Source organism: Engystomops pustulosus, chromosome 7 (assembly GCF_040894005.1).
Source record: "Engystomops pustulosus chromosome 7, aEngPut4.maternal, whole genome shotgun sequence".
NCBI classification, from domain to species: Eukaryota; Metazoa; Chordata; class Amphibia; order Anura; family Leptodactylidae; genus Engystomops; species Engystomops pustulosus.
The window spans coordinates 43,910,645-43,938,488 of NC_092417.1; the positions used below are offsets into that span (position 1 = coordinate 43,910,645).

Sequence of the window (27,844 nt, forward strand, 5' to 3'; positions counted from 1 at the left end):
CTTAATGGAGACCACAATATAACGCCAGATCCGGGTGGTGCCAGTCACACTATTTTGTGGTGTTTATTTTTATGATGGAAAAATGTGCGCTGCATGTAGCACCACTAGCATCATAAGCTATGGAAACTATACAGGAGACTCTAATGAAGACTTACACACAGATGTGACCACAGCCTAATGAAGTTTCAGGTTATACATCACTGCTCTGACACCTGCTGAAACTTCAGCTCTCAGTATACACACACTTTATGTAGTTTCCCAGCAGCTAGAGAGGCACAGGGCGCAGACCAACAGAACCCAGAGCCCTGTACTGTGACATCACTGTGTGTATTATCCCTGTACTGTGACATCACTGTGTGTATTGTTCCTGTACTGTGACATCACTGTGTGTATTATCCCTGTACTGTGACATCACTGTGTGTATTATCCCTGTACTGTCACATCACTGTATGTATTATCCCTGTACTGTGACATCACTGTGTGTATTATCCCTGTACTGTGACATCACTGTGTGTATAATACCTGTAATGTGACATTGGTGTGTGTAGAAAAAAATATGAATATACATTTACCCCAGGATGTTAGTAACAGCTAATATGGTATAATGTAACCATAAATGTAACCAGGAAAGATAAAAAAAAATCGCAAAGAAAGAGCCAAGGAACTAAACTGCCATATACATGACAACTTAATAATGTGTCATTTAGCCGAAAGAAATAAAAAAGAAAAGAAGAAAAAATTAAAAAATATGTGTACAATGTGCGCTCTATCGCGCGTCACACACTGGGAATCTTGTTAGAATCTTGTGCGTTCACATGACACACTGCACTGCCCCCTAGTGGCCGCAGGAGGCGCTGTAGCTGCGGCACATCAGGGACACCCATGACGTAGCGGGCAGGGGAGATGGAGGTGACTGGCAGCTGGAAGTTACCGGGGCGGGGTCGGAGAGCAGCAGGTGACGTGTCCCCGGCAGGACCCGCCCGGGATGACTAGGAAGTAGAGGCTGCGCCGTCCACCTGCCACACACAGCTCCGGAGCTCGGCGGCCGCGGACATGTTCAGCTGGCTGGGGAAGGAGAGCGGCTCCGGCCGCTCAGCGCAGGACGTGCTGCAGACGGTGACCGGCGGCCTGCAGTCCCTGTACACCGGGAAGCTGCTGCCCCTGGAGGAGCACTACCGCTTCCATGAGTTCCATTCCCCGGCACTGGAGGAGGCGGACTTCAAGAACCTGCCCATGGTGCTGCTGGTGGGGCAGTACAGCACGGGAAAGACCACCTTCATCAGGTACGAGGAGGCTTGGGTCGTTATGTGTGGTAGGAGAGGGGGACATGGGCCATAATGTGCCCCTTCACCTGTGTTATGGTGGCCCCCATCATGATGGAGGAGGACCACCTGTGTTATGGCGTGCCACCTTCATGATGGAGGAGGACCACCTGTGTTATGGTGTGCCACCTTCATGATGGAGGAGGAACATCTGTGTTATGGTGTGCCCCCTTCATGATGGATAAGAACCACCTGTGTTATGGCGTGCCACCTTCATGATGGAGGAGGACTACCTGTGTTATGGTGTGCCACCTTCATGATGGATAAGAACCACCTGTGTTATGGTGTGCCACCTTCATGATGGTGGAGGACCACCTGTGATATGGCGTGCCACCTTCATGATGGAGGAGAATCACCTGTGATATGGTGTGCCACCTTCATAATGGAGGAGGAACACCTGTGATATGGTGTGCCACCTTCATGATGGAGGAGGACCACCTGTGTTATGGTGTGCCACCTTCATGATGGTGGAGGACCACCTGTGTTATGGCGTGCCACCTTCATGATGGAGGAGGACCACCTGTGTTATGGCGTGCCACCTTCATGATGGAGGAGGACAACCTGTGTTATGGCGTGCCACCTTCATGATGGTGGAGGACCACCTGTGTTATGGCGTGCCACCTTCATGATGGTGGAGGACCACCTGTGTTATGGTGTGCCACCTTCATGATGGAGGAGGACCACCTGTGTTATGGCGTGCCACCTTCATGATGGTGGAGGACCACCTGTGTTATGGCGTGCCCCCTTCATGATGGAGGAGGACTACCTGTGTTATGGCATGCCCCCTTCATGATGGAGGAGGACCACCTGTCATATGGTGTGCCACCTTCATGATGGAGGAGGACCACCTGTGTTATGGCGTGCCACCTTCATGATGGTGGAGGACCACCTGTGTTATGGTGTGCCACCTTCATGATGGTGGAGGACCACCTGTGTTATGGTGTGCCACCTTCATGATGGAGGAGGACCACCTGTGTTATAGCGTGCCACCTTCATGATGGAGGAGGACCACCTGTGTTATGGCGTGCCACCTTCATGATGGAGGAGGACCACCTGTGTTATGGCGTGCCACCTTCATGATGGAGGAGGACCACCTGTGTTATGGCGTGCCACCTTCATGATGGAGGAGGACCACCTGTGTTATGGCGTGCCACCTTCATGATGGAGGAGGACCACCTGTGTTATGGTGTGCCACCTTCATGATGGAGGAGGACCACCTGTGTTATGGCATGCCCCCTTCATGATGGAGGAGGACCACCTGTGATATGGTGTGCCACCTTCATGATGGTGGAGGACCACCTGTGTTATGGTGTGCCACCTTCATGATGGAGGAGGACCACCTGTGTTATGGCATGCCCCCTTCATGATGGAGGAGGACCACCTGTGATATGGTGTGCCCCCTTCATGATGGAGGAGGACCACCTGTGTTATGGCGTGCCCCCTTCATGATGGAGGAGGACCACCTGTGTTATGGCATGCCCCCTTCATGATGGAGGAGGACCACCAGTGGCTCTTTCAAGGAGATGGTGGATCACTGCTGTTTTGGTGTACCATCTTCATAAAGCAGGAAGAATGTTGATGTGTCTCAACCCATCAGGGTAGGAGAACCATAATTATTTTGGGGCTACTTTTATGAAGGAGGCAGACTCTTTTGGTATGATGATTTCTGGGAGTATAATACCTTTGTGTAAACAAATGGGAAAAAGCAGCACTCCAGAAGACCACAGCGGTGCTGTCCAATAAAGGGCTAGTCTTTATTACCGATCAGTGGGGTACAACATATGGATAGACAAAAGAATGTATTGCTAAGGATGCCTTATATTTCTATGTTGTGCTAAATTTATGGAACAAAAGAAGCTGTTCTGTCCTGCAACCTTCTCCACTTATAGTCGGAGTCCCATAGTGAAGGCGATGAGTAGAGGCCACTCATGTTGGAGACGCTTAGAAGAGGTTCCAGAGATTAGGTCGGACCGGTTGGGCTGCTTGATCATGTGAACCCCCTACGGGCGGTGTCCCTTGTGCCTGGGACAGACTTTGTGGATTGGGACAGCCGTGGGAGAATTTTTTTGGGTTACAGGCTGTTCAGTGTGTGTAATGGGGTAACTACTGGTGCAGTTTCACAGTTATTATTCTAATGGGCAAAATAACTAAACTATTTGTCTCCAAATTTGTGGGAAACTACAACTAAGGGCTCATTCAGAAGACTGCGGCGGTGCATAAATCAGGACTACTCATTGGTGGGGAAGCAAGGACTCCTTGTCTGGGGACAGACTTGGAAATTGGAAAAAATGGTGACATTTTCTGCAGAGAATTCTTTGGGTAGCTTGGAAATAGCTCCCTATGTAATGCTCCTATGGTGCTCCTAGTTGGGGGTCATTGGACAGCATGTGTAGCCAAAATTGATACTGTATAATATTAGACATATTTGTTCCACACCCTGTAGAATAATTCAGATTTTTAACTAAATGTAAAGGACATCTACCACCAGGAAGAAAGACTGTATGCAAATGAGTCTTAGGGGCTCCACGCTCCAATAATGCCTATGGAGCCTGGAGTCCCTCAGGCTCATTTGCATACAGTCCTCCATCCTGGTGGTGGATGTCCTTTTAATAAACTTTTTTTCTAGGGTCTTGGCAACGCAAAGTGACAACCCCATGTAACAAAAGCGTGACCCTCCCACAGCATCCAATGGCTGCAACAATTAAGAAGGATGTATTGCTTGGCCTTACCTGTAAATGGAGCAGCCATTGGGTGCCACGAGGCTACGGCCATGTGTGTAGCCTTGGTATATATTCACACACTGTATATATTTAATGTGTTTTATTTGTTAAATCTAAAATTGTACTAAAATCCGCAAAAAAACCCTAAAAACTGCATTTTTTAACAGTGCAGTTTTACTGCTCTGTGTGAATGCATCCATAGTACTGATCCAGGTCCTGGGTAATTGAAACAAGTTGGTCTGTAGTGAAGTCCTATGTGACATCTAGTGCAGACATCACGTACATGAGGTGACTGACCTGGCACCACTGTCATACTGCTATTTGGACCCAGCCAGTGCTTTCTTATTTCCTCCAAGAATCTGCTCAATTCCTTCCTTAGTTTATTTTTTGAAGGTTTTCCAATGTCGCCGCTGCCAAGTCTCCTTGTACTCGGTGGACTATTATTAGTCATATCCTTTAGACCAGGTAATTTATCTTTGTATAAAGCCCAGGAATGTACATGGACTTTTCCTTGGGTTTTGTGACTCCACCTTTGTTTTCTACTTGTGAACTTCCAAGTTCCTCCAGACAGGAATCTGCATTGTTTGTGTAGGGCAGGAGCGAGGGGCTGGTGTAGATTAATGGAGTCAGTATTTATCATGAAGGGCAGGAAGAGCGATGGAGTTCAGGTCCGGGACGTACTAGTTCACAGGAGGAGGAGGAAGGAGAACTGCTAAGACTTGCAGTTTTAGGGCTGATCCCTCCTTAAAGTGCAATGTCTATGGTTAAGAGTCATTATTTTAGATGGTCAGAGGTGACGGGGGAGTTGACTATTGTAGTGTTTTTACAGTTTTTTTTTTTTTTATGAGAATCTGTGTTGCAGGTCCCGTCTTTGATGGTTGGGGAAAACAAATGATCAGACCTGATAAGATTCATCATGTCCATTCCTCATTTGCATCCATTGTGTCTTGTAAAGTCTTTTGGGGTGGTCATTTAGTGCAGTATTGTGTGTTAATCCTCGAGTCTCCATATCCCACTATTCCAGTATCTCCTATGTCTGACTCTTATCAGTAACTCTTACTTTATCATCATTGTGTATTAACCGCTTATTGTTCTCCCCTTGTTTACTAGATACCTGCTGGAACAAGACTTTCCAGGAATGCGGATTGGACCGGAGCCCACCACCGACTCCTTCATTGCTGTAATGCATGGCGAGAAAGAAGGGAGTATTCCGGGAAATGCATTGGTTGTCGATCCTAAGAAGCCTTTCCGAAAGTTAAACAGCTTTGGAAATGCCTTCCTGAACAGGTGAGGTCCATGAATACAAGGATAAAATGTTTCAGGAGGAAGAATGGAAAAGTTGAAATGGGAATTTGTAATTGTTGCAGTTAGTAAGATGTTACTTTTGCTACATTAATCTGAATGTTACTAAATACATGAACATAGCAGTCTGGAGTCATGCCATGCATCATAGGGCAGCTTCATTCACTATCACTACCCAGAGATCAACCCAAGGCTGACCATATAGATGGCTGTCAGCTAAACACACATTCAGCTGACTCCTCTCTCTGACCACTCCATTCTTGCTTACTCAGCCGAACAAGTGTGTGTTTTTAAAAGAGAGGATTAAGCATCAGTTGTGTTGAAATCCAACACTTCTGATCCTTAGTTTTGATTTCTCTCTCTTTCTCTGTCATCTGCCTTGATATTCTCAGGTTTGTACCATGTTTGATTGTATCCCCTATTCATAATGATCTAGTTCTCATGAATGGATTTGAGCATGCACCCTTTTGCTCCATTCAATGGGAACATAGGAAATTGATGGTTACAGCGCTCTGGTATCTCCAGTAGAGATACATTTTTACGTAGTTTGGCCCACGCGACCCCGTCGTTTTGCCATATTGATGCCCGTTGCTGCTATTCATGGCTATGATTGGTCAGGGGGTTTCCCTGGAGTGCTGTGGTCTTGTAAACCGAACCCGATTTGAAACAACAGATCTTCACCTCTCTAATCTCCTGCATTGACATTCCCTTTATATGCAAGTGTCAGAGAAACCCAGCAGTACTCAGAAATATATTAAGACCACATACAAACCACATACATAAGCCGATCTTCCCCTTATATCAAACATGTATGGTTGTCTTAAAGGGATGTTCCAGGTTACTGCACAATGAAGATGTTGCAGCACTTAGACAATCACTGCTGTTTCTTCACTTATTTCAAGCACACTGCCATACATAATACAGTGCCCATGCCTGGTATTGCAACTCTGTCTCATTCACTTGATTGGGACTGAGTTGCAACAAAGCAACATTTTTAATTTCCAGGATACTCTTTGAGTTTAATTATAATGAAAGTGCTGTAATATTATTATTATGCTCATGCCACACTATAATTTATATATGAACATATAACTGCTACAAAAAAATAACAAAAACTTTTGGTGGAAGCCAAGTCTCCCAAAGATCCCACTTGTTATATCTTTGAGACAATCCTTAGGATAGCTGAATCTAGAATGCAAGAATTCTGGGTGAACCCTTTTTAAATGTGTTGATCACTTGCCATATGAGAATAAGGCGTTCGGATACGGACTGACATTTAGGAAGTCACATGAGGATCAGAAGAATGTACTTTAGCTTTGCTGATGTAAGATGTCAGAAGTGAAAGTTGGTGTAAGCTGTGGATGACTACAAACCTTACACTCAGCTGAATGAAATCTATTAGACTTGGTTATCTGAAAGGCGGACTTGCCTGTCAGCATATTCTCTACATATTAAATAGGAACTGTAGCTACATGGAAGGAAGGCAGATCCATGTCCAGATTATGGGCTAATATGATAAGCATAGTCATCGGGGGTAAACGGCTCATTATAAGCCCATGCTTCTATTCATCATATAGGACATGCTGCAGAATTAAAGAGAAACCATTCACCAGATTTTCTCCCATTAAACTACTACCCCCCCCAGGACGGGTATAAAATGTCCTTTCTAGATTTAACGCTTTTACGTGAAATCTCAACTTTTTACCTATAAAAAAAAATCTCTTCGGAGCATGTGTGAAAATGATCAGAGACCATGGATCATCAATAAAGCTTCATTACAGAACCCTTACAGCTGAGCATTGCAGTCTGAGACTATAGTAACATCCAGAGAGCTTCACCAGAAGTCAGTGGGCAGAGGGGTCCGTCTGTAACTAGGGGTCATCTGTAAGTCGGGTGTCCTTAAGTAGGGGACCGCCTGTATATGCTAAAATAGATGTCAGGAGAGACGACAGGAGCTGAGATTGGCTGATACACTATGGAAAGAGCTTTTGGCATCCATCTCCGACCATAGTGTATCAGCTCCCGGCTATGGATAGGTCCTTGTTAGAAGTTAAATGGACCGGAAAACCCATTTAGTGTCACGCTGCCTAATAGGTACATATGCGAAGGGTGAGTATGAATGCTTTCATCTGCTACCATAGGTTGTATCTTGGTAAGCAAGTTGTGATGTTACAGACCTGGTGAGGATGAGTCATACGGAGGATCGGTATCTGTTCCCTTTTAGTTTCACTATACGTGTCAGGTGATTGTAGGAAGGTGACGAATGTCATATCACTGAACCTTTACCCCTGGTGTGTGTGTACTGTAACTATATACAGTCTGCACACCTTCTGTATCTGTTACCCTAGATACATACATACATACATACATACATACATACATACATACATACATACATATACATTTATATACCGGTGCCATCCCCTGCTTACATCTACCTGTAGGTAACAATGAGGCCTTTCACACTGATTCGTGCATCTGCTACTCCTGTCTCCTTATTCCCTATGTAGATCTTCTTCGGGGAATAATTAAAGGCATAACAGGAAATTTACTACATCTTTAGATTTCTTTATAGTCTGAATAATAGTCAGCTCTGAGCAGTTCTTTAAAATTGAGTGTTTAGGTTGACTTTCCAGTATGATGAGTTACTGGAAAAGGCAAATTTGACTTTTATTGTGTTTGGAGGGGGGCAGGGGGTTGATGTATGGAGAACACCTTCCCTCCTGAATAAGAATAGGACAGGATCGGTTATGAAGATTAAGTTGAATTCTATAATGTAGATGCTGATCTCTAGAGCTGGAAGCTGCTACATTCTTACACTATCAGACGGGGAACAAGTATTTGCACATTCCTTGTCCCAGGCCTATAAATGACTTCACCTTCAGCCGACCCTATAAGGGAGCAGCCTTCCGTGCCTTGTCCTTCCTTTCAGTGTGATGTTGATACATTGCATAAGTGGTAGCAGATATTTCTAGGAAAACACCTGCTTTTAGAAGTAACACTCTTTTCCGAATGCTGAATTGTCCATTGGTGTGGGGGAAAAAAGTAGCAACATTCTACGGAATCCCAATACAGGCGGTCCCCTACTTTAGGACACCCGACTTACAGACAACCCATAGTTACAAACAGACCCTTCTAACCCCTGGTGAAGTCTCTGAATGCTTTACTATAGTTCCAGACTGCAATAATCAGCTGTAAGGTGTCTGTAATGAAGCTTTATTCATAATCCTTGGTCCCAGTACAGCAAAAAATGTCACTGGGGCCAATTTTTTTTTTTGTCTGGGTCTACCATTATAGAATATACAGTTTCGACTTGCATACAAATTCAACTTAAGAACAAACCTCAGGACCCTATCTTGTACGTAACCCGGGGACTCCCTGTATTCCAGAAAAGTTTGCAGTCCAAGGCACCAGTGTAGGAATAAAACTTCAATGTTATTATGATATCGGATTAGAAACCACAGTCCATGTAAATATTGATTGCGTCTTGATCTAGGCTTGAAAACGATTGGCGCGTATGTAGATTATGATTTTTAATGTGGAGTGATAATCAAAGACAATTTTATTCCTACATCGGTGCCTTGGAATGGAAACTTTTTTGCTTGTATTTGGTCATTCACAAGAATGTATAATTTCTCCAGTGCAGTATTTCTGTGGCGTATAAATCTGTATATATGTGATGTTTTTCAACTGTATGTGCACGTGTGTCACTATATCCGTACCATATGTGTATAAAATACTCTGGGCTGACTGACATAATGCACCTCACTATGGTTCTGGTCTCCCTGGATACTGCATGTATATACGGGAAAATACTGTGCACAACCGTATGCAACATATATTTTAACCGTTTTCATAGACTTCCACGGGTTGAGCGGAAACACTGGAGAAAATGGAACATATATATATATATATATATATATATATATATATATATATATATATATATATATACTTTTTTTTTTTTTTTTGTCCCGCACACAATACATTACAGTGGACAATACGGCCATTTAAATGGAAGGCCGTATAGCCCTTTTGAAATGCATGTGGCTGTGTGCTGCCTGTATGTAAACCATACTGTATAGGTAGCATATGGCCTTTTTCATATGTTCAGCCTAAAGAGCGCAGCAGGATAAGAATAGTCCTGGAGCGATCAAAAACTATATATTGCAAGCAGAATCTGGACACGGAATATGGAGCATGCTAGCGACTTATGACTCCTATAGTGACTTATGACATTCAGAACTACAACTCCCAGCATGCCCCAACAATAACTATTAGGATGCATTGCAATGTCATGCTATTGCTGCAGAGATATAGCTTGGAGATGCCAGATGCGATCATGTTACCAGATATTTTTGTGTCTGGACTAGTCTCGTAGCATCCTTTCCCTGCATCCATCAATAACCGGTAGCGTGTGTGCGGAGAAGAAATCTATATTACACAATGATGCTGTAACAAGATCGGGGCTAAAAATAGAATTTGTTCAGCAGTGCGTGAAAATGGGCTCTGCCAAAATATCTCTAAATGCTCATTGCAGGAGATGACCCTTTATGATGTATAGTGTAATTACAGCTGAATCATGACGACCCATCAAATATAACAAAGTCCAGACCTGCCCTGATGTATTCACTTGTGGAATTGAAAATCTAATAAGTTCTGGTCCTAATGTTATTGTATGGCTCAGGGGATGTAATGGCTGCTGAAGGGCAGTACCCCATGCTGGTAATGTAACCCCCTGCCTGTGTAGCATCAAAGTGACAAGTTATCCATTCCACATGTAGTCCATGTATATAAACGTTACTGGAGGTTTCCATGACTAGAAAGATGAGATAAATGGTGATCATGAGACTGATAATTTTCAGGGTTTCCTGTCAGCAGTTGCACTAACAATACATTACATTCATCCTCTGAAATGTCTGGACTCCTGCATTTTACTGCACCACAATGTTGGTGACTAATGTCCCTTTATGGCACCTAATCTGATTAGAACAATCAAACTAGAATTAAAAAAAAAAGTTAAAAATCCTAGCCATTGTTTGGGATCGCATGCTAATTACACAATTAATAGTCATATAAATGACTAGTTATAGAGAATATTTCCCTATCAAACTATGTACAAATCTCTGCAGCTGCAGCATGTTATAGAGCAGGAGAAGCTGAGGAGATTGTACATAGTGTCCTATCTGCAGGCAGCATGTTATAGAGCAGGAGAAGCTGAGGAGATTGTACATAGTGTCCTATCTGCAGGCAGCTTGTTATAGAGCAGTGGAAGCTGAGGAGATTGTACATAGTGTCCTATCTGCAGGCAGCATGTTATAGAGCAGGAGGAGCTAAGTGAGATAATAAATCTTTTTATAGCACCATCACAATGCTTTAACGATCATGGGGTACATGTACAAATAAACGATAACTTTGTCAGATAAAACAATATTAATAAGGGACCTGCTCACAAGAGCTTACAGATCTATGTGGACAAAAGGGTGACACAGATTGTACAGAGAAGACACGATGTACAATCTGTTGAGCTCCTCCTGATCTGTACACGATGTCCTATCTGCTGGTAGCATGTTATAATCTGCTCAGCTCCACTTGCTCTATAATTATTTGCAAATTGCACTGTATTTTCATGGTGATGGCTTCCACAACTCCACGGCTCCTCTTCTGTCTTCCCCGCGGCTCCTCTTCTTTCTTCGGTCTTCTGTAACAGTTGGCATAGACGCGGCCATGTTATCTGCCGGCGCATACTATGACGTCAGCAGTGGCCGCGTCATAGTATGCGCCGTCCTGAAGGGGCTAGCTGGCTGTATACTACTGGGGGCTTGCTGGCTATATATTGGGGGGGGGGGGGAGCTGTGACCAATGCATTTCCCAGCCTCGGCTTATACTCGAGTCAATAGGTTTTCCCAGTTCTTGGTGGTAAAATTAGGGGCCTTGACTTATACTCGAGTATATATGGTATGTGTGATAAATGTTAAATCACATTTGAGTTAATTAATATACAGTCCACTTTATCAGTAAGTTTAGAAAATTGAAAACGAAGTGAAATATTTTCCTAAATTCTTTGGATGTCCTTGTGACCAAAAGTAAAGATAGTTGTGTGTGCTGCTACTATAGTGGTCTGTGACCAATGTCAATTTTCTCCGTCTTTAGGCTTGAAATGTGTTTCAGATGTTCTGGAATAAATACGCGTTTTATCATCTGTCTGATACATGTATATCACTGAATGGAACAACTGTCTACAGGAAAAGCCAAGTCTTTGTCATAGTCAGTTTTAGGGGGTAATTGGGGGTAATCTGCTTGTATTTTTAAGGTATGCATTAGGAGCTGTCACATCATATGTACAGAAAAATAACTTCAGGAAACTATATAAATAAAGATTATTATTATTATTATTAACTGTATATAGATAGATACGGTTGACTTATGGTTCTGTCTGTTCTTCTTGTGTTTCAGGTTTATGTGCTCACAGCTCCCCAACCAGGTCCTGAAGAGCATCAGCATCATAGACTCGCCTGGCATCCTGTCCGGAGAGAAGCAGCGCATCAGTAGAGGTTGGTGATGGCACAGCCGCTTCTCACATACTCGCATGTTATCACTTGTACGGAGATGTCATGAATGAGTTCATTGATGGTCTCTTTTGACCCTCTATTCAGTCACTTCATGTCACGACCCTATTGTCTGCCAGGAGTTGTCAAACACTCGTTGTTTTAGGGATTCACTACTCTTTTGGGTTGAGGGTTGTGTAGAAACATTTGACTAGATTGTTTGTACGAGTTTGAGAATACAATTCTTTTATTTAAGAATATATTTACATGACTTGTCTGGAAACTCCCTGACACTGTAAATTGATGCTCGGCAATGGAGGGTGCATGTAGCATGTGCTGTACATAATATGGCTCTGTGTATACACTCTGTGTATATGCCATATAGTGGTGTATAGTGGAGAACATTGCTTCCAGCCAGGCTTCTCAGCAGTTTTGTTTTGGTTGTGCAGTTGACATTTAGTATTTGTTCTTATTATATGAATAATTTATCTTTCCATACTGCGTTTCACATGTCATTGTTCATCAACGGAGACACGTTTACAAGTTAAGGGGTTGTGGAGATTAGAAGGACCATTGCTGATTTCTTAAATTTCTTGTTAGATTATAGATTGATGCTGTTTCTTGGAGAACATGTTAAAATACATATGCACACTCGGAGCGTGCATGAGAGAAAATGTGCTGTAAACGTCTGTTCACCAAAAAGGGAACACTGCCCGGCAGCCGGAAGACTATGATCTAATGTAACAACCGTCCAGCGTGTGCCCTGCACGGCACTGACCTTGGTAACCATGCCCGGCCATTGACTATTTTGGTCAGTACTGTAGATCTTAACGCTCATGGAAGTTGTCTTGTATCGCCCCCTGGCCTCATAGCCGCCTTACTCCTGTTGTGGTGAACAGAATCCACTTATTTGCTGAGTATTTGCAGGACACGTAGCAGATGCCCAATATGGGGAGATCATCCCAATGCAACTTATTGAATGGACTTGTATGGGTCTCCCTTACGCAAATTCAAAGCAGGAGTCTGTAATATATTCGGCATTTTCAGCATCTATTACTGGGTGTCTACCTCCTCTATCAAGTGGAATAATCTATCGGTAGCATGTTGTAGAGAAACGCACTGTGATTTTTATTATTTTATTTCCGTTTTGCCATTTCTAAGATATTCCCAGTGTAACCCGTATACCAGTGAGGTAAGTGGTGCACCTAGGGTATATCTTAAGCACCCAGGCCCCTGTTATTCCTGTCCTAATCCCTTCCCCCTACTTCCATTGTCCCCCCATGCTTCTCACTAGACAAATCTATCAATCTTCAGACATGTAGAGAAGTGGTTCAAGCAGGAATAGCAGTGCTTATGGTGCTGTGGACACGCCTCAGGTGCACCACCTATCTCATTAGCATATGGATTAAACTGGGAATTTCTCAGAAACTGTATAATGGAGAGAAATAATAAAGGTCTTTTAGAAATTGCTGTTCTTTTCTATACAATGTGCTGGCATCAGATAAGTGGAATAGCAAAGTGGTAGACTTTCCCTTTATGTCCTGCTTTGGATTTTTCTAAAGGTGTGGTCACACATAGCATTTAGAAACATAATGCAAACGCAATGCGTTTAACCTGTAAGGAGTTCCAAGTGTTTTGCGTTGTTAACATGTAATATACTGGGTGCACGTAACCGATGCGCAGCATCTACTGAACAAGTTAGCCGATTCTGTTAGGAGGTCACGGAGAATAGCAGCACCTAAGGCCTCTATAAGAGATCTCGATGAGGCATTCATGACTAACCCCAGGGAATGGGAGCCCATTTAATGAAGGTGCACACGTAATCTTTTGGCTCTACATTGGGTTTTGAGGTTCTGATGTGGCCCATGACACTACAATACAATTACTATAATAGGAAGCTCCTTTCTTTCTTTTCCTTTGTCTCATATACAAATGGTATATATTGTACAACAATTCCATTGGTGGTCGAAAGGTGAAGGGCTGCTTGTCAAAATGTGTACAATAAATCTATATATAGCACTAGATATGTAGTGTGATCACTGAAATGTCCCTGTCCCCTTCTCATGCCAGTATTTGGGGACCGATGTTCTTCAGTCCTCAGGATTTCCCTATTTAGTGTTTCATTTCCTGTGTATGAATAAGTTTTGTGGAAATTATTTTATTGAGGTTTTGTTTTCAGGAAAAGGCTCAGTACGGCTCTAATTACTTTTATTCTCCAGCTGCATGCAGGAACAAAGATAGTTTGCCCATGAAAGAAATTTCTCAAATTTTAATCCCCTAGTGATGTTTACACAATAAAGATAATTTTTCACCCCTTTACTTTACAATTGTACTCAGGAGCTAAAACGGCAATAAAACTATCACTCAGTGATGGTCAGAGTGTGGGCAGGGACTCTCTAAACAGACACTTCATGATCCATCTAGTGCTGTGAGATGCTGTGTGTTGCCAATGTGCTTATATTATTAGGGTACAGGTTTATATACACTTTAATTTAGCTTCTGAACATTATACTAGTATCTAACACAAAGAAAAAGAGAGACTCACTCCAACTCTGTTATCTCACCTATAAAACACTATCAGTTCTGCTATATGCCTCCCCCATTGAATAAAGACTGTATATAGTTCGCAGCTAATAGACGAAGTCTCTGCACGCTACTGCTTGCCTACAGGAAGTGCCTGTGTCTGAGCTGGTCTTGTAATGCAGTGAGGAGAGGCAGAGAACTGCAGTGAGCAGACAAGAGAAGCTACTCATTAGTAGAATCCGACCATAGTCAGTAGATTTATGGTCTGATTCAGGGACAAGTAAAATTGTAAACACCAGGATTTAGACAGGTCAGATTTATATCTGTGAAATGCTGTATGTTTTGTTAATAAGTGAATTGGTGAATGTGTTATTTTGTTATCCTGAGTATATTTAAGAATTTTTTTTCCTTTATAATTCCCATCTGTAAACTGAACGATTTGGCAATCTCTGTGCAGCTCTGCATAATCTGTAGGAGCTATATAAATAAATTATAATTATTATTATTATTTCATCTCTGAGAAAAAATGACTCTTCTCTGCTTATTAGCACATGTAAGTAAATAGGTGAGATTTCATATAAAAGAGGGAATTCAAGAAACATAATTTAATCCCCTACCTCCTGTTAGTTTGTTATTAGGGTAAAAGCTGAACACTTGTCTGACTAACAGCTATTCCTTCTGACTCTTTCTCTACATGTGAGTACTTGGCCGTGGTATAAAGTGTTGGTATACACCTCTGCTGGTGACTTTCCATTTGCAAGAATGAAGGATCAGGCATGTTGGAATCCAGCATGCTCATTCTGTCTTTTGGGGGTTGAGCCAGGATGCCTCTTTACGCCTCTGTTTTGACTTTCGTGTCCCCTGCTGCTCTTCGGATGGGGTGAGGGTGGAGAGACTTGGTGTTTCCTGGTTGAAACTACTAGTGAGAAGTAAAATTGTGTATTTTCCCCGCCAAGCATGTTCTGCAGAGATAAGGGAGTTGTTACTTTCTGTGCGACAGAAGGAAAAAGGAAGTTTATGCAAAGTGACGCGACGACATCTTATTTATTTCTCCAGAAACTTCTCAACTTTGGTCTTTCGTTCTTATTTTAACCCAAATTTTTACTAATTATTATTATTAATTTTTTTTTTTTTTACAAAATTGCCTATCCATCCCTTTTTTAATGTCCTGCTGCCAAGTGGTGAGAATAGGTGCTGTTGCTGGAGAAAAAAGGTTATCTTTTTACTGAACAGCCCCTTTTAAATGGGTTGTACCAATTTTAAAGCCTGTAGGATAGGGGATGACCAGGTGATTGAGGATCTAACTGTTGGGACCCACAACCCATTTATGCGAATGGGACCCCAGTCATCCGGACAAGGGGTATCCTGCTCTCATGAATGGGTTGCATACATTCAACCACTCCATTCGATACTAGGGGAATGTCGGGCATGGCGCTCAGGTATCCCCAGCATTCTCATTCACTATCTATATGATAGCACTATCTACCTATATATATCTATATGATAGCCAACCAATTCCAATAATCCCTTGCAATAGTACGGAACAAATGCTCAACCTTCTGCTCCACCCATGTTCTCATGATCAACAGATGTCTCGGTAGTTGAAACCTCACCGATCACCTTGTTATCCAATATCTTTCTAGGAAAGATACTCAGATTTTTATTCGGAACATAATTTGCAAACCTACCTCATATCTGTTATGTTTAAAAATCCATTTGAAGAGTATTCTGTAGCATTTCTGCATGGACTATGGCTACTAGTGGGTGACTTTGTGTTTTTATACTTCTTTCATCTTTTCCCAGGCTATGACTTCTGTCAGGTCTTGCAGTGGTTTGCTGAACGTGTTGACCGGATTATACTTCTCTTTGATGCTCACAAACTGGACATCTCCGATGAATTTTCGGAAGCCATAAAAGCTTTCCGAGGTCAGGACGACAAGATCCGAGTGGTGCTCAATAAAGCCGACCAGGTGGATACCCAGCAGCTGATGAGAGTCTATGGGGCCCTTATGTGGTCCTTAGGGAAGGTCATTAACACTCCTGAGGTGGTGCGAGTCTACATAGGCTCATTCTGGGCTAAGCCTTTGCAGAATACGGAGAACCGGAAACTCTTTGAAATGGAAGCCCAGGATCTATTCCGAGACATTCAGAGCCTTCCGAGAAACGCTGCGCTACGCAAGCTGAATGACCTTATAAAAAGAGCTCGGCTCGCTAAGGTAAGGAAAACTTCTCTAAGACCATGCACGTTCGTCAAGTTCAATCAAGACATTACCCTTGTGCTTAAGAATTTCATAAATGTGTGAAATGCGAGCAATTTGTGTAAACTTTCTTTTAAAAGTATCGTACAGTACACGTTGACCTTTTCATTACTTTATAATACTCGGCTAGAGTAGCAAGTCACCTTTTGTAGTCTACAATTTTGTCCTTCCCTTAGTGGACTTATTATTCTGTATGTATTTAAGGAAATCTACCATCAAAATCTAGCATGGATAAACCAGGGGCACTTACCCATAGATCCAAGCACTGTGACTGTGGTAATTTTCTTATATTTGTTATCCATAGTCGTCTTCCTTCTAAAAAATCTAATTTTTAAGTAATGCTGATGAGCCAGTAGAGCTCTGGGGGTGTTACCAGAGCCCCCCCCCCCCATGCTGTAGCTTCACAGGCTGTTACACTGTTTCCCCTTTCCTCTGCCTGATGTAATCTCACTGCAACTGAGGAAGTTTCAGCACAGTGGAAAGTGTTCATCGCACACTGTATCGGTCTGTGAATCTGCAGCACTGAGGGGCTCTGGTAACACACCCAGATCATTAGCAGATCCAGTGCCTGGATCTATGAGTAAGGGTCCTTGGTTCATTATGATGTATTTTGATTTCCCTTAATTCTATAATTTGAAGTGAATTGATGTCCAGAGTCAAATATATTCCAGGGCGTTAAAGGGAGTCAACCACCTCCCCTGGTATATACAGCTATCCCCACATTGTAAAAGATTACCCTGGGCATCTCGGTAACATATCTTTTATGCTGGAAGTTGTCCCGTTGTTAATTAAGAAATACCCTAACTCCAGGAGCACCACTCTGCCCCTCCTCCTTGTCTAATTGTTTGCTTTCCTGCCAGAGTCAGAGGGTGCAGCGCATGTGCAGTCAAGGTGGTGGTGTTCAGATGCAAAAACAGAAACGTGTCAAACACTATGACTATGGCGTGGAGGGATTAGGGAGGGCATGGGTGGCAACAAACAGTTAGTGGCCGGGTAGACATGGCATAAAAGGGTGCTCGGTATGCACCTCAGCTGCTCAAACTAGTTCAATTACCTGGGCACAAACACGATTGGCCAGAAAACTTTTCATCTGCCGACCTGTAGTGATGAGGCCAGTGACTGCATTGTACAGAAGTGATGTCATCTATAGTTTCCGAGGTGTTTGCAAGACAGAAGCGGTTAATAAATTAACCATATTCTAAAGTAACAAAGTGATGAGGAAGCTTTTTTTGCCTCCTCAACAGGATAAGGACAATGTGCCCCACCTTATATAGTTGCCAAAAATAACAGCACATACTGAGTTTCTTTTTGGCTGTGCACAATGTTACTGGACATTATCGGTGTATGATCCGGATGTATGATTTAGAGCAGTTCCCAGGGAGCGGTGACCTAACCCTAGAACTATGTTTTTGCTATTATTAATTCTTCTGGCTGGTCGCAGATCAGTGCCGTGTGTCTTGGCTTCTCTAAGTCAGGAAGGCAGAGCGTTTCCTGCTGTAACGCTTGTCATCTGACCGGTTTGTAAAACCTGGATAACCTGTCTGGATTGTGCACTTCATAAATCTCCTGAGAAGGAAAAAACTAGAACGCCCTTAAACTTCCACATTGTGGAGCTAGGAATACTCTGACATGTCACGGGGTAGAATAATCGGAAGCGCAAAGAGGTTTTTTCCGACTGTGGGGTACAAAGTATTGAGACGTATTTCTGACTTCTTACATAAACACTACCGATCCAGGTAGAGATGGGATTACAGTGGATTGTAAAACTATTCACACCCCTTGAACTTTTCCTCATATTTAAGAATGTACAGCTACAAAAAGTGAGTCAATTTGAGTCAATACTTTATAGCAATGACAGCTACAAGTCTGTTGGGCTATGTATCTACCAGTTTTGAACATCTAGAGGCTGGAATTTTTGTCCTTTTCTTCTTTGCAAAATTTGCTTAAAGGGCATCTACCACCAGGATAAAGGACTGTATGCAAATGAGCCTGAGGGGCTCCAGGCTCCATAGCCTGAGCATGCTTCACACTGTGAAACTGCAAGAACAAGATGACTGTCTGGTATCCATGGCGGTCTCTTGCGGACTCTGATACAACCTTCTTGGGGCTAGATTTATCATAAGTCTCTTAGAGCAGAACGATTCTAGCTGTAGAAAATATCCTTTTTGTTTTTTATTTCGGCTATTAAGGGCAAAAGCAGTAGATCTAACCTATTCCAAACACACAATAAGCCTTTGGTCAATGCAAAGATATATAGCAACAGATAATGTCCCTCATGTCTTCTACATAAAATACTGATGTTTTCATGTTCTTTGCATCAAAAGAAGCTGTATTTTTAAAGGGACTATACAAAGCTGTAGACTGTTGGAGGATATCCCTCGATTACTGTGTAACCATAACCTTGTGCATGATGTTAGTAGCAGCAGAACTGCATTTATAATCCAGGATTATAGCTGGAATCCGGAGCCCTGTGGTGTACTGGTGTAGGAGATCTCTTCACTGAACATAGCATAATGCCTACCTCCTGCTGTAATATTCAAACAGAAGCTGCTACAGCAGAGGAGGGGTTGTGCTGCAGTACACTGAAGAGATCTCGCACACCAGTGCAGCAGAGTGCTCTGAATCTAGCTACAATCCTGGAATATAAATGTACTTTTCACAGTTCTGCTGCTACTAACAACACACAGATCTCCAGGACTGCTACATAACAATGTTTTTAGCTGTGTATGGCCAGAACTGCTGATAGATGCCATTTAATCATTTCACCTTTGTGCTTTTATAATATTTAGATCATAAATATGGCTTTGATATCGCTTGTCCTTCGTGATGTCGCATTTTTCACTTCTATATTGACTTTTTTTTTCACTAAAAATGTCGACATATTGACTTGTAGAATAAATGCAGAGAGGCATGAACTCTGGCCTAGCCCTGAGCTGGGTGCTGAGACTTGTTGTATAAGGAGACATGAATTACCTGTGACCGAGGCACATGATATAGCTACCAGCAGGTGTGCGGGTATAAAGGTAAAGCTCAATATACCCTGGTAATAATTACATTTATCATTCTAGGGAATCTGTCCCCAGATTATGCCCCCTGAGGTACGGGGTGAAATGTCTTTTCTACAATTCCCACTTTATGTGACATTTCACTCTTTAAAGTAAAATCTCTTCACGATGGAAGGATAAGAAAAGTGACTCTCCCTTCTGCTTTCAAACTTGACTCTTGACTTGATTCTCTGGTTAATATGACTCTTCTCTGCTCATCTTTCTGTGACTCTGGAATAGATGTGTTGTGTTCATCTGCAGTATTACGTGCAGCTACATTGACACATGGTTGTGGTGTATACTGGGGTAAAGAATCTGGGTCCACCCTTCCTAATTGTAGACCAAAGCAGTTTTAAGTGATCTATTGTGAATCCACCCACTGACGTTAGTTTGGCCTGGTCCTATTGTGTAGTTTAGAAGAGGGATAGAAAGATATAGCAATGTGTTATGGACGTGTTAATATCTTTGTGTTCTCTTCACAACTTGATGTGACTGTGATGGGAATCCCATATTCCTTTGGTTGGGTGCTGACCTTTAGGTGGCTTCTGTAGGTGATAAGGTAAAGTCCTCCTGATTTTGGCATCCGTTGTTTCCATATCGCCATGGTGCCGGAGGAACACTATGTAAGGAACGCAATGAAATATGTGTCCCTATCGAGGATAATGTTCACACCGCTTCTTGGTATTTTGTAGGGACGTGTTACATTAGCACAAGGAGTTCACAAGGTTTATCTATTTCTAGTTCTATAGGTTCACTCGGAGGGTAACACCAGGGCTGAACCTTCAAGAGATGGAACCACAGGAAGGGAAACTGTTTAATATTTCCACTTCTGGTTACTAGTAAGATACTCCTAGTGTAAGCCTGATGGTTATTTTTTACATCGGCACAGATCCCATATCCTATGGAAGTACTTCAAGTGGAATAATCCTTAAATAGAATGGACGTAGATAGAGGACATTGAATCAGGGACTGATGGTTATGCCTTCCTCCCCCATAGACTTGCATGCTTGGGGAAGCCGAGTAGTCTTTCTATAGGGACAGGACCGTAAGGTGCATGCAGATCCCTTTGCTGGCTGCTTTTCTTTTGGAGAAACAAAGAATTGTGCCCAATGTAATCCATTATACCTGATCCTTAATACCCCTGACACATGGCACCCCCCCCATTTATAACAGAGAGTTTCCTGGTCCCATTAAAATTGGGCCTATAGCATATAGGTACCTACCCCCTATGTAGACTTGGTATACTCCTGGTGTTGCAGAGTACATCATGTGCTGATCCTAGTGGGTTGTGCTCGCCCCTTGCTTTTTGGGCTAAAAAGAGAATCCAGGAAATACTAGTCCTTTTGAAACAATAACTCGATTAGTTAATTTATATAATTTAAGTTCTTCACCTATTGAGGAGTTTATTACATGTTGTACCGGAGCACAAGGTGATTCCAGGAACTCCTCGCACTGGATAATAATTATAAGAATTCCTTTACTTGTATAGCGCCAATATACAGTACTCTGCAGCACTCTAGTATCTATACACAGTCACATTGATACTTTGTCGGGCAGGAGTCAAACCTTTTCTGTAGGTGGAATAAAATCTGTTTTAAATGGGTAAAATGTTTTCAACTTATCCCCTTTCCACAGAATAGGGAATAACAAGGTGATCGGTGAGGGTCCAACTGCGGGGACCTCCATCGATCACAAGAACGGGACCCCCAGCAGTCTGGAGAACGGAGTTCGATTTCTCACTAATTAATGGAGTGTAAGGACCCATGTTTGACCTGTTATTGAGAACAGACCCCCCGGGATAGAATTTAACCCTTTCATGCTTGAATGTTCAGGTCAATTTGCTATTCATAAATGAGGACACAAATGAGCTACATATGACTTGTCTCCACATAACTTGTGGATGTAAATGTCCTCAAATTTGAGCACCATAAACAGGAGTATCAATCCGACATCAGAACAAGATCGGTATAACAAGAATAAACAAAAAGCAAAGAGATTACGCCATGAACCAGCAACCCACCGCTGCCTTGGGGTCCAGGTCCCACATTAACATACAATGGAGATGGTAGAGACATAACTGTGTAATTAAGTAGATATTTGAGGGGCAGGGGAAAATGGCCATTCAAGCCACATATGTCCAGATGGCGTGTAATTTCTTTTCCATTTTTCTTTGTATAAGCTGACTTAAGCCAGTCATGGAGGTGGGGGGTTTCGGGCAGCCACCCAGGATCTGGACACCAGACCGGACAGCACAGGACTTCAATAAGGAAGGCACCACTGTCTGTGAAACTATTCCGGGTCCACCAGGAGTAGGCATAGCTTGGGGTCCTTAGGGACTGCTACCCCCATCTTGACGAACAGGAATTTACAGACTTGCTCCCAGTAACCACAGGACAAGGCCACAGTAGGTGTAGAAAAGTTGTGGAGAATTTAGGGCATCGGTATCATAACAATTTTCTTTTTATGACATGTGAAGCTTTAACTTGGTAGGACAGTTTTATTAATAATTATCAACATGATTTTGTTTATAAAATTAGCAGACTACTACCATGTACTGAACTGGTCCACCTAGACACACAGTTCTGATGTCATGTCAAAGAGGAGAATCTCCCCTGTTAGGTACCACAGAACTGGAGTTATCCACTTTTTGAAGTTACAGTTGGGAATGAGAGCTGTATGCAGTATAAAAATGACATTTTTGACAGCAACTTTAGTGGTAGAAACACAATCCTGATATTAAAGGGTAGATTCTCCTTTTTAAAATGTCACTGCAGATCTGTGCTTAGAAGATATAACGGTCTGAGTTATGCCTGTCATGAGGTCTATTGAAGTGCTTTCTGCACGCGATATATGTGCAATTAGTACGTATTTAGCAAGTATGGTAGTTGTGTAGGGGTTAATTACTGTGTGGAAATAGGGCAGCATGTTTGGTACATTGAGGTCTTTAAAATGATCCTCTCTTCGACTCTTGACATGGCATTTCTTGTAAACGTCTTTCACAAGCTGTGCTGTATGTACTCTGGCTGAACGTCTTGCATGGGCTTGCCCTGGGTCTTGCGCTGTCCATCACCTTACATCACCCCACATCACGCAGCCCTTATGTGTCAATCCAGTCAATGGAATGTTATTGGAGGGGAAGGAGGATCTATTCCTTGGTAACAGTGCACCATCTAGTGGCCACATTGCAGGCTGCAGGTCATAAGGTAAGCTATAGATGGGTTAGAGCAAACCTTTTTTAGATAGCAACCCGGAACCCACTTATTAACCGCAAAATGCCAACACGACAATTTGCCACAGTTTTCAACCGTATTGGGAAATTTGGAATATTATTTTATCTTCCCTCAAGGACACCCCAAACAGGTAGACTCGCACTGCATTAGCCACAAGGAGGCCTTTAGTCTTGTCTGGTGAACTCTGTGCCGAACCATTGTCACATAGAGAACTCCTCCTGGGTTCACCACCACCGCTATACATAGGGGTAATGAGGGATTGTTGTATTTTTTTGGCTGGGTACACATATATAATCTCATATATTTTCGCCCTTCAGGTACATGCTTACATCATAAGTCACCTGAAGAAAGAAATGCCTGCAATGTTTGGGAAAGATGCAAAGAAGAAGGAGCTGATAAGCAGGTTGCCTGAAATCTTCTTACAGATCCAGAGAGAACATCAGATTTCACCTGGGGATTTTCCAGAGGTCAAGAAAATGCAGGTACAGATCCCTCTGCCTCTCAGCTGCGATCAGAGTCCTGTCCTAGTGTGTACTGCTATCTGACCATCACTTTTCTCTTGTCCTACTGTCATCCAATTTGTGTCCATTACTTCCTTGGAACATGGCACTAGGATGGCAGCCCAGTAGCGGACGCTGCCGTTTTCTTGGATCTTATCAACATACCATAAGTCCATTCTGACTTGGTCATTACTTGTACTATAATGTACTATGCATATAATGGAGGGAATCTAATAGGACATAATGGAGGGAGTTTTATAGGACTGGTGTCTTTTATACACTAGTCTTAATATGAAGTGCACTGGAGTAAGATGCAGCCAGGCCCGGCGCCAGCACCCGGCCAACCCGGGCAAGTGCCGGGGCCCCGGGGTACTGGAGGGGCCCACTCGGGGCCCCCGGATCAATTGTACCAGTGTCGCTATAAGACACTGGTACAATTGATCACCATCCGGATCGATCACTTTTCTGCCTCCATGCTGCGCTGGTCAGGAGCGCAGCATAGAGGCAGAATCTAAAACTCACCTGTCCCGGTTCCCACGAAGCTGCGCTCCGCAGGGTATGCGACGGCTTTGAAGCCGGCGCACATGACGACGTAAACGGATCACGTGTGCCGGCTTCAGAGCCGGCGTGTACGGGAGGCCCAGGCCGAAGACAGCTGCAGGCGCTGCTCCGGGGGAACCAGGAAAGGTGAATTTTTTCTTTTTTCTTTTCCGGAGGGGAGTCGGGGTGTCCGCATGGGGCGGGGGGGAGGGGGGGGCAGTGTGTATAGAGGGGGTGGGGTGTTTCAATGTGTCTGGAGGGGGTCATTGTGTCAGCAGGGGGGGGGGGGTCAGTGTGTCTGGGTTCAGTGTGTCAGCAGGGGAGCGGGGGGGGGGGGGGTAGTTCAGTGTGTCCGGGTTCAGTGTGTCCGCAGGGGAGCGGGGGGTTCAGTGTGTCCGCAGGGGAGCGGGGGGTTCAGTGTGTCCGCAGGGGAGCGGGGGGTTCAGTGTGTCCGCAGGGGAGCGGGGGGTTCAGTGTGTCCGCAGGGGAGCGGGGGGTTCAGTGTGTCCGCAGGGGAGCGGGGGGATCAGTGTGTCCCCAGGGTCAGGGTGTCCGCAGGGGGAGGGGGCCCTGGATGCAGCAATTGGTCCATGCTTTTTGGGTTATACAGTGGCCTCAAAATGAAATCCATAGCACTTATTAGTTGTAGATTTTTGCTATACTTTACACCCATATCTTTTTAGCAGTGGTAATAAATGGTTCTTTATTCAGTCAAGTTGATGGGTCCTATCTTGCCAGATAAATCCCTCCCATTTGTCAGAAGGCTGGGGCTAATCCCTTGTGTTAGAGAATATAATCCATATTTACATATCTACATTACTGAAAATGTTATATCAGTTAATCATATTCATTTAACTTTTTTTTTTTTTTTAAGCAACAACTGGAAATGTACGACTTTTCGAAGTTTCACGCCCTAAAGCCGAAGCTGATTGAGGGCGTAGACAACATGTTGGCCAATAAGATTGCCCCTCTTATGAGTATGATTCGGGAGGAGGAGAGCAGCATGCCACCACAGATGGTCCATGGTGGAGCGTTTGAAGGCACCATGGAAGGTCCCTTTGGCCAAGGCTATGGAGAAGGAGCTGGTGAAGGCGCTGGGGAGGAGGAATGGGTGGTGGCCAAGGATAAACCCCTCTACGACGAGCTGTTTTATACGTTGTCTCCGATCAATGGCAAGATTTCTGGAGTGAACGCCAAGAAAGAGATGGTGAACTCAAAACTGCCAAACAGTGTCTTAGGGAAAATCTGGAAACTAGCAGATTATGACAAGGATGGCATGCTAGATGAGGAAGAATTCGCTTTGGCAAAGCATCTCATTAAGATTAAGCTGGAAGGCTACGAGTTGCCCAATGAGCTACCTCCTCACCTCGTGCCTCCGTCTCAAAGGAAGCCCATTCAGAACTCTGACTGAAGCCGGATAAGCTTTATACGTAATCCCTGTGCATAGAAAGACTGCGGGGTATTGAGGTTACCACAACTTTTAGAACATAGTCTCAACATTTTAAAAAAATGTACAGATTTGGTTTTTCTACTTAAATCTATGTGCGTAGAGTAAATGCACAGTATGCGTGCGTTTACACACTAAAAACTGCTTTGGCTCTATTCAGTTTATTTCCCCACATGTATAATGTGAATAGTGTGCTGTGCAGATCACCTACAAGGTTGTACAAGAGTCCACTTGTATGATGCTCAGCCGCTGGAAGTGCATAAATGTATACATATATGTGACCGTAATAATGGTCCAATGTAGAGCGTATGAAAGATGGCTGAAGTCCATGAGTGTCTGTCACATCTCCTGTAGGGGGCACTAGAGCTCTATTTTCACTGCATAATATTTGGTTTCTTTTATTTGCTTTCTTTTCCACTAATGTACTCAGACTCAAATATTTCAATACTCAAATAATCCGAATTGACCTATATCTATATTATTCTAGGTATCTACTCAAGACTATGTACAATGTGAGCCATAGCAAAGCTATAGCAGATGTTGTTCCCCTCTTCCACATTGTTCGGTTCCTCTAGTTCTTGCGGCCATGGAAGTTGATAGGTTAAGATTCGCAGGTTAACCACAGTAAAAATACCTCCTGCAGCAGCTTTACTATATGTAAATGTGCACTTTGTGGAGCATTAAAGTTTACACATCCTTTATACATGATTATAAGTTTATTAAAGGACTTTTTCTTTTCTTTTTTCCCAGTCTACGGGGACATTTTATTATGGCCTGCAGTGCCTCCCATCTTTCTTATACATGAGCATGCTCAGTTGAGTGGGGGGTTATGACCCCCATACTTGTGAGATGACTGTCAAACAATCTCTCTCAATTGCCTTACATTGGCATGTATAGGAAATAGGTAGGAGCTTCGCACCCCAGAACAAAAGGTTTGGGCAGTTTTTAAACTCTACCCTCTCTAATCCTCATCTCCCTGAGATCTACTGTAGAGCCCATACATATCACATGCTCAGCTTAATAAGTTGATTTGGGAGAAACAGAATGGGGATTTGTTATGTCTTCTCCACCAGGCATATACATCTCTCCGGCCCTGCTAGTTTGGAGCTTTTTCACTCCACAAGCCACTTTAGGCGGATGGGGTCAGGCAACGGCCATGAATGCCCCAGCCCTGTGCATATACTATAGTCTCTGCTGATAAAACCAGTGGAGACTACAGCTGAAACCTCCGCCAGTTCAGACCTGATCTAAACCGTCCGAATCTACTAAGAGGTCGGAGCCTCTTAGAAAATCTTGGACACCAGAGGGAATTTTAGGACTGGCGTTTAAACTGCTAATCTTTATAACTTCTCCCAATATGTTTTTGGCTGCTTCAGTGTCGTCCAGAGAAATCTATCATATATCTCTACATATCTCTCTCAAGAACAGAAAATGATGAAATTACACGTCAGATCTTTTCTTTCCCACCCCTAAGATTATCAAGTTCTAGTTGGAAGCTCCCTACTTCTACACAAGTCATTCTGCGGGTTCTGTTTTTTTGTGTCCAATAAGGGGATCTTCAGACAGTGTGATGGATATTTGTAGAAAACTACATTTTATTTGACATTTTAATGGGTTAATAGTATTTTTTTATAATCACGATGATTGAAGGAACTTAACTGGAATTTCCTGACCTGAACTGGAAGCCGCTTTGTGTGTGTGTGTGTATAGTGAGTGCTCACAATAGACACATCTTCATGTATTGTTGTACTTTATGCAAATCTGTCTAGATGTTTGTGCCATTGTATACCTGAAAATGCCTTATTAGTTATATTTCTTATTTACTGTGACCCCCAGTACAGTACTTACAGCGATCTATAAGGGGACACTGTCCTGCAGCTTCATTGACTGCTGTTCCTGGCATTATTACAGTGGGAAGATGAATTATAATAGAAGTCTGTATAAGAGGAGATGTATTTATTATATAAAATGGCTATATTTTAGTTTTTAGAAGACAATATTTTGCTCTCGGGCAAATGATGAACTTTCGGAAACACTCCATACGCTCCGTAGACCAATCCATTCAGATTTGTACATGATACATCCGGTCATGTGATGTATATTTATTCAGAATACTATAGAAGGTTATAGATATTGTTTAATGGGATCCGTGATGGAAATGTACATAGATGCATGTGAAGTGAAGTACATGAAAGTACACAAGGGAGTTTATTCTGCATTTGCAGAAATTACCGGACTGAACTTAGAATCACTGAATTGGGTTTAGCATGTCTCTTCAGTGATTCTAGAATTTTTCCGGAATTCCGCAAGCACACGGAGCGGGTTGGTGCTGGTTAAGTGTTGAGTGACATTCTGGCACTATTCTGTCACCGCTATGAAGACTTCATATTTATGTTCAGATTTTATAAAC

At 43.1% G+C, this 27,844-nt stretch overlaps 1 protein-coding gene across 1 annotated transcript; it reads left to right on the plus strand.

The window, feature by feature from the left end:
- The first annotated feature begins 880 nt into the window (after positions 1-880).
- Positions 881-27,844, plus strand: EHD4 (EH domain containing 4). Its single transcript, XM_072115670.1, has 6 exons — positions 881-1,283; positions 5,153-5,329; positions 11,801-11,898; positions 16,219-16,631; positions 23,265-23,429; positions 24,862-27,844. The coding sequence occupies exons 1-6, from the start codon at positions 1,054-1,056 to the stop codon at positions 25,396-25,398; spliced, it is 1,620 nt and encodes a 539-aa protein (XP_071971771.1). The 5' UTR covers positions 881-1,053; the 3' UTR covers positions 25,399-27,844.

Bases quoted from the DNA above. Each gene is read 5' to 3' on its own strand.
- EHD4 (XM_072115670.1), top strand. From the start codon at position 1,054: ATGTTCAGCTGGCTGGGGAAGGAGAGCGGCTCCGGCCGCTCAGCGCAG. The intron at 1,284-5,152 runs GTACGAGGAGGC...CTTGTTTACTAG, and splicing joins GGAAAGACCACCTTCATCAG to ATACCTGCTGGAACAAGACT. The intron at 23,430-24,861 runs GTACAGATCCCT...TTTTTTTTTAAG, and splicing joins CAGAGGTCAAGAAAATGCAG to CAACAACTGGAAATGTACGA.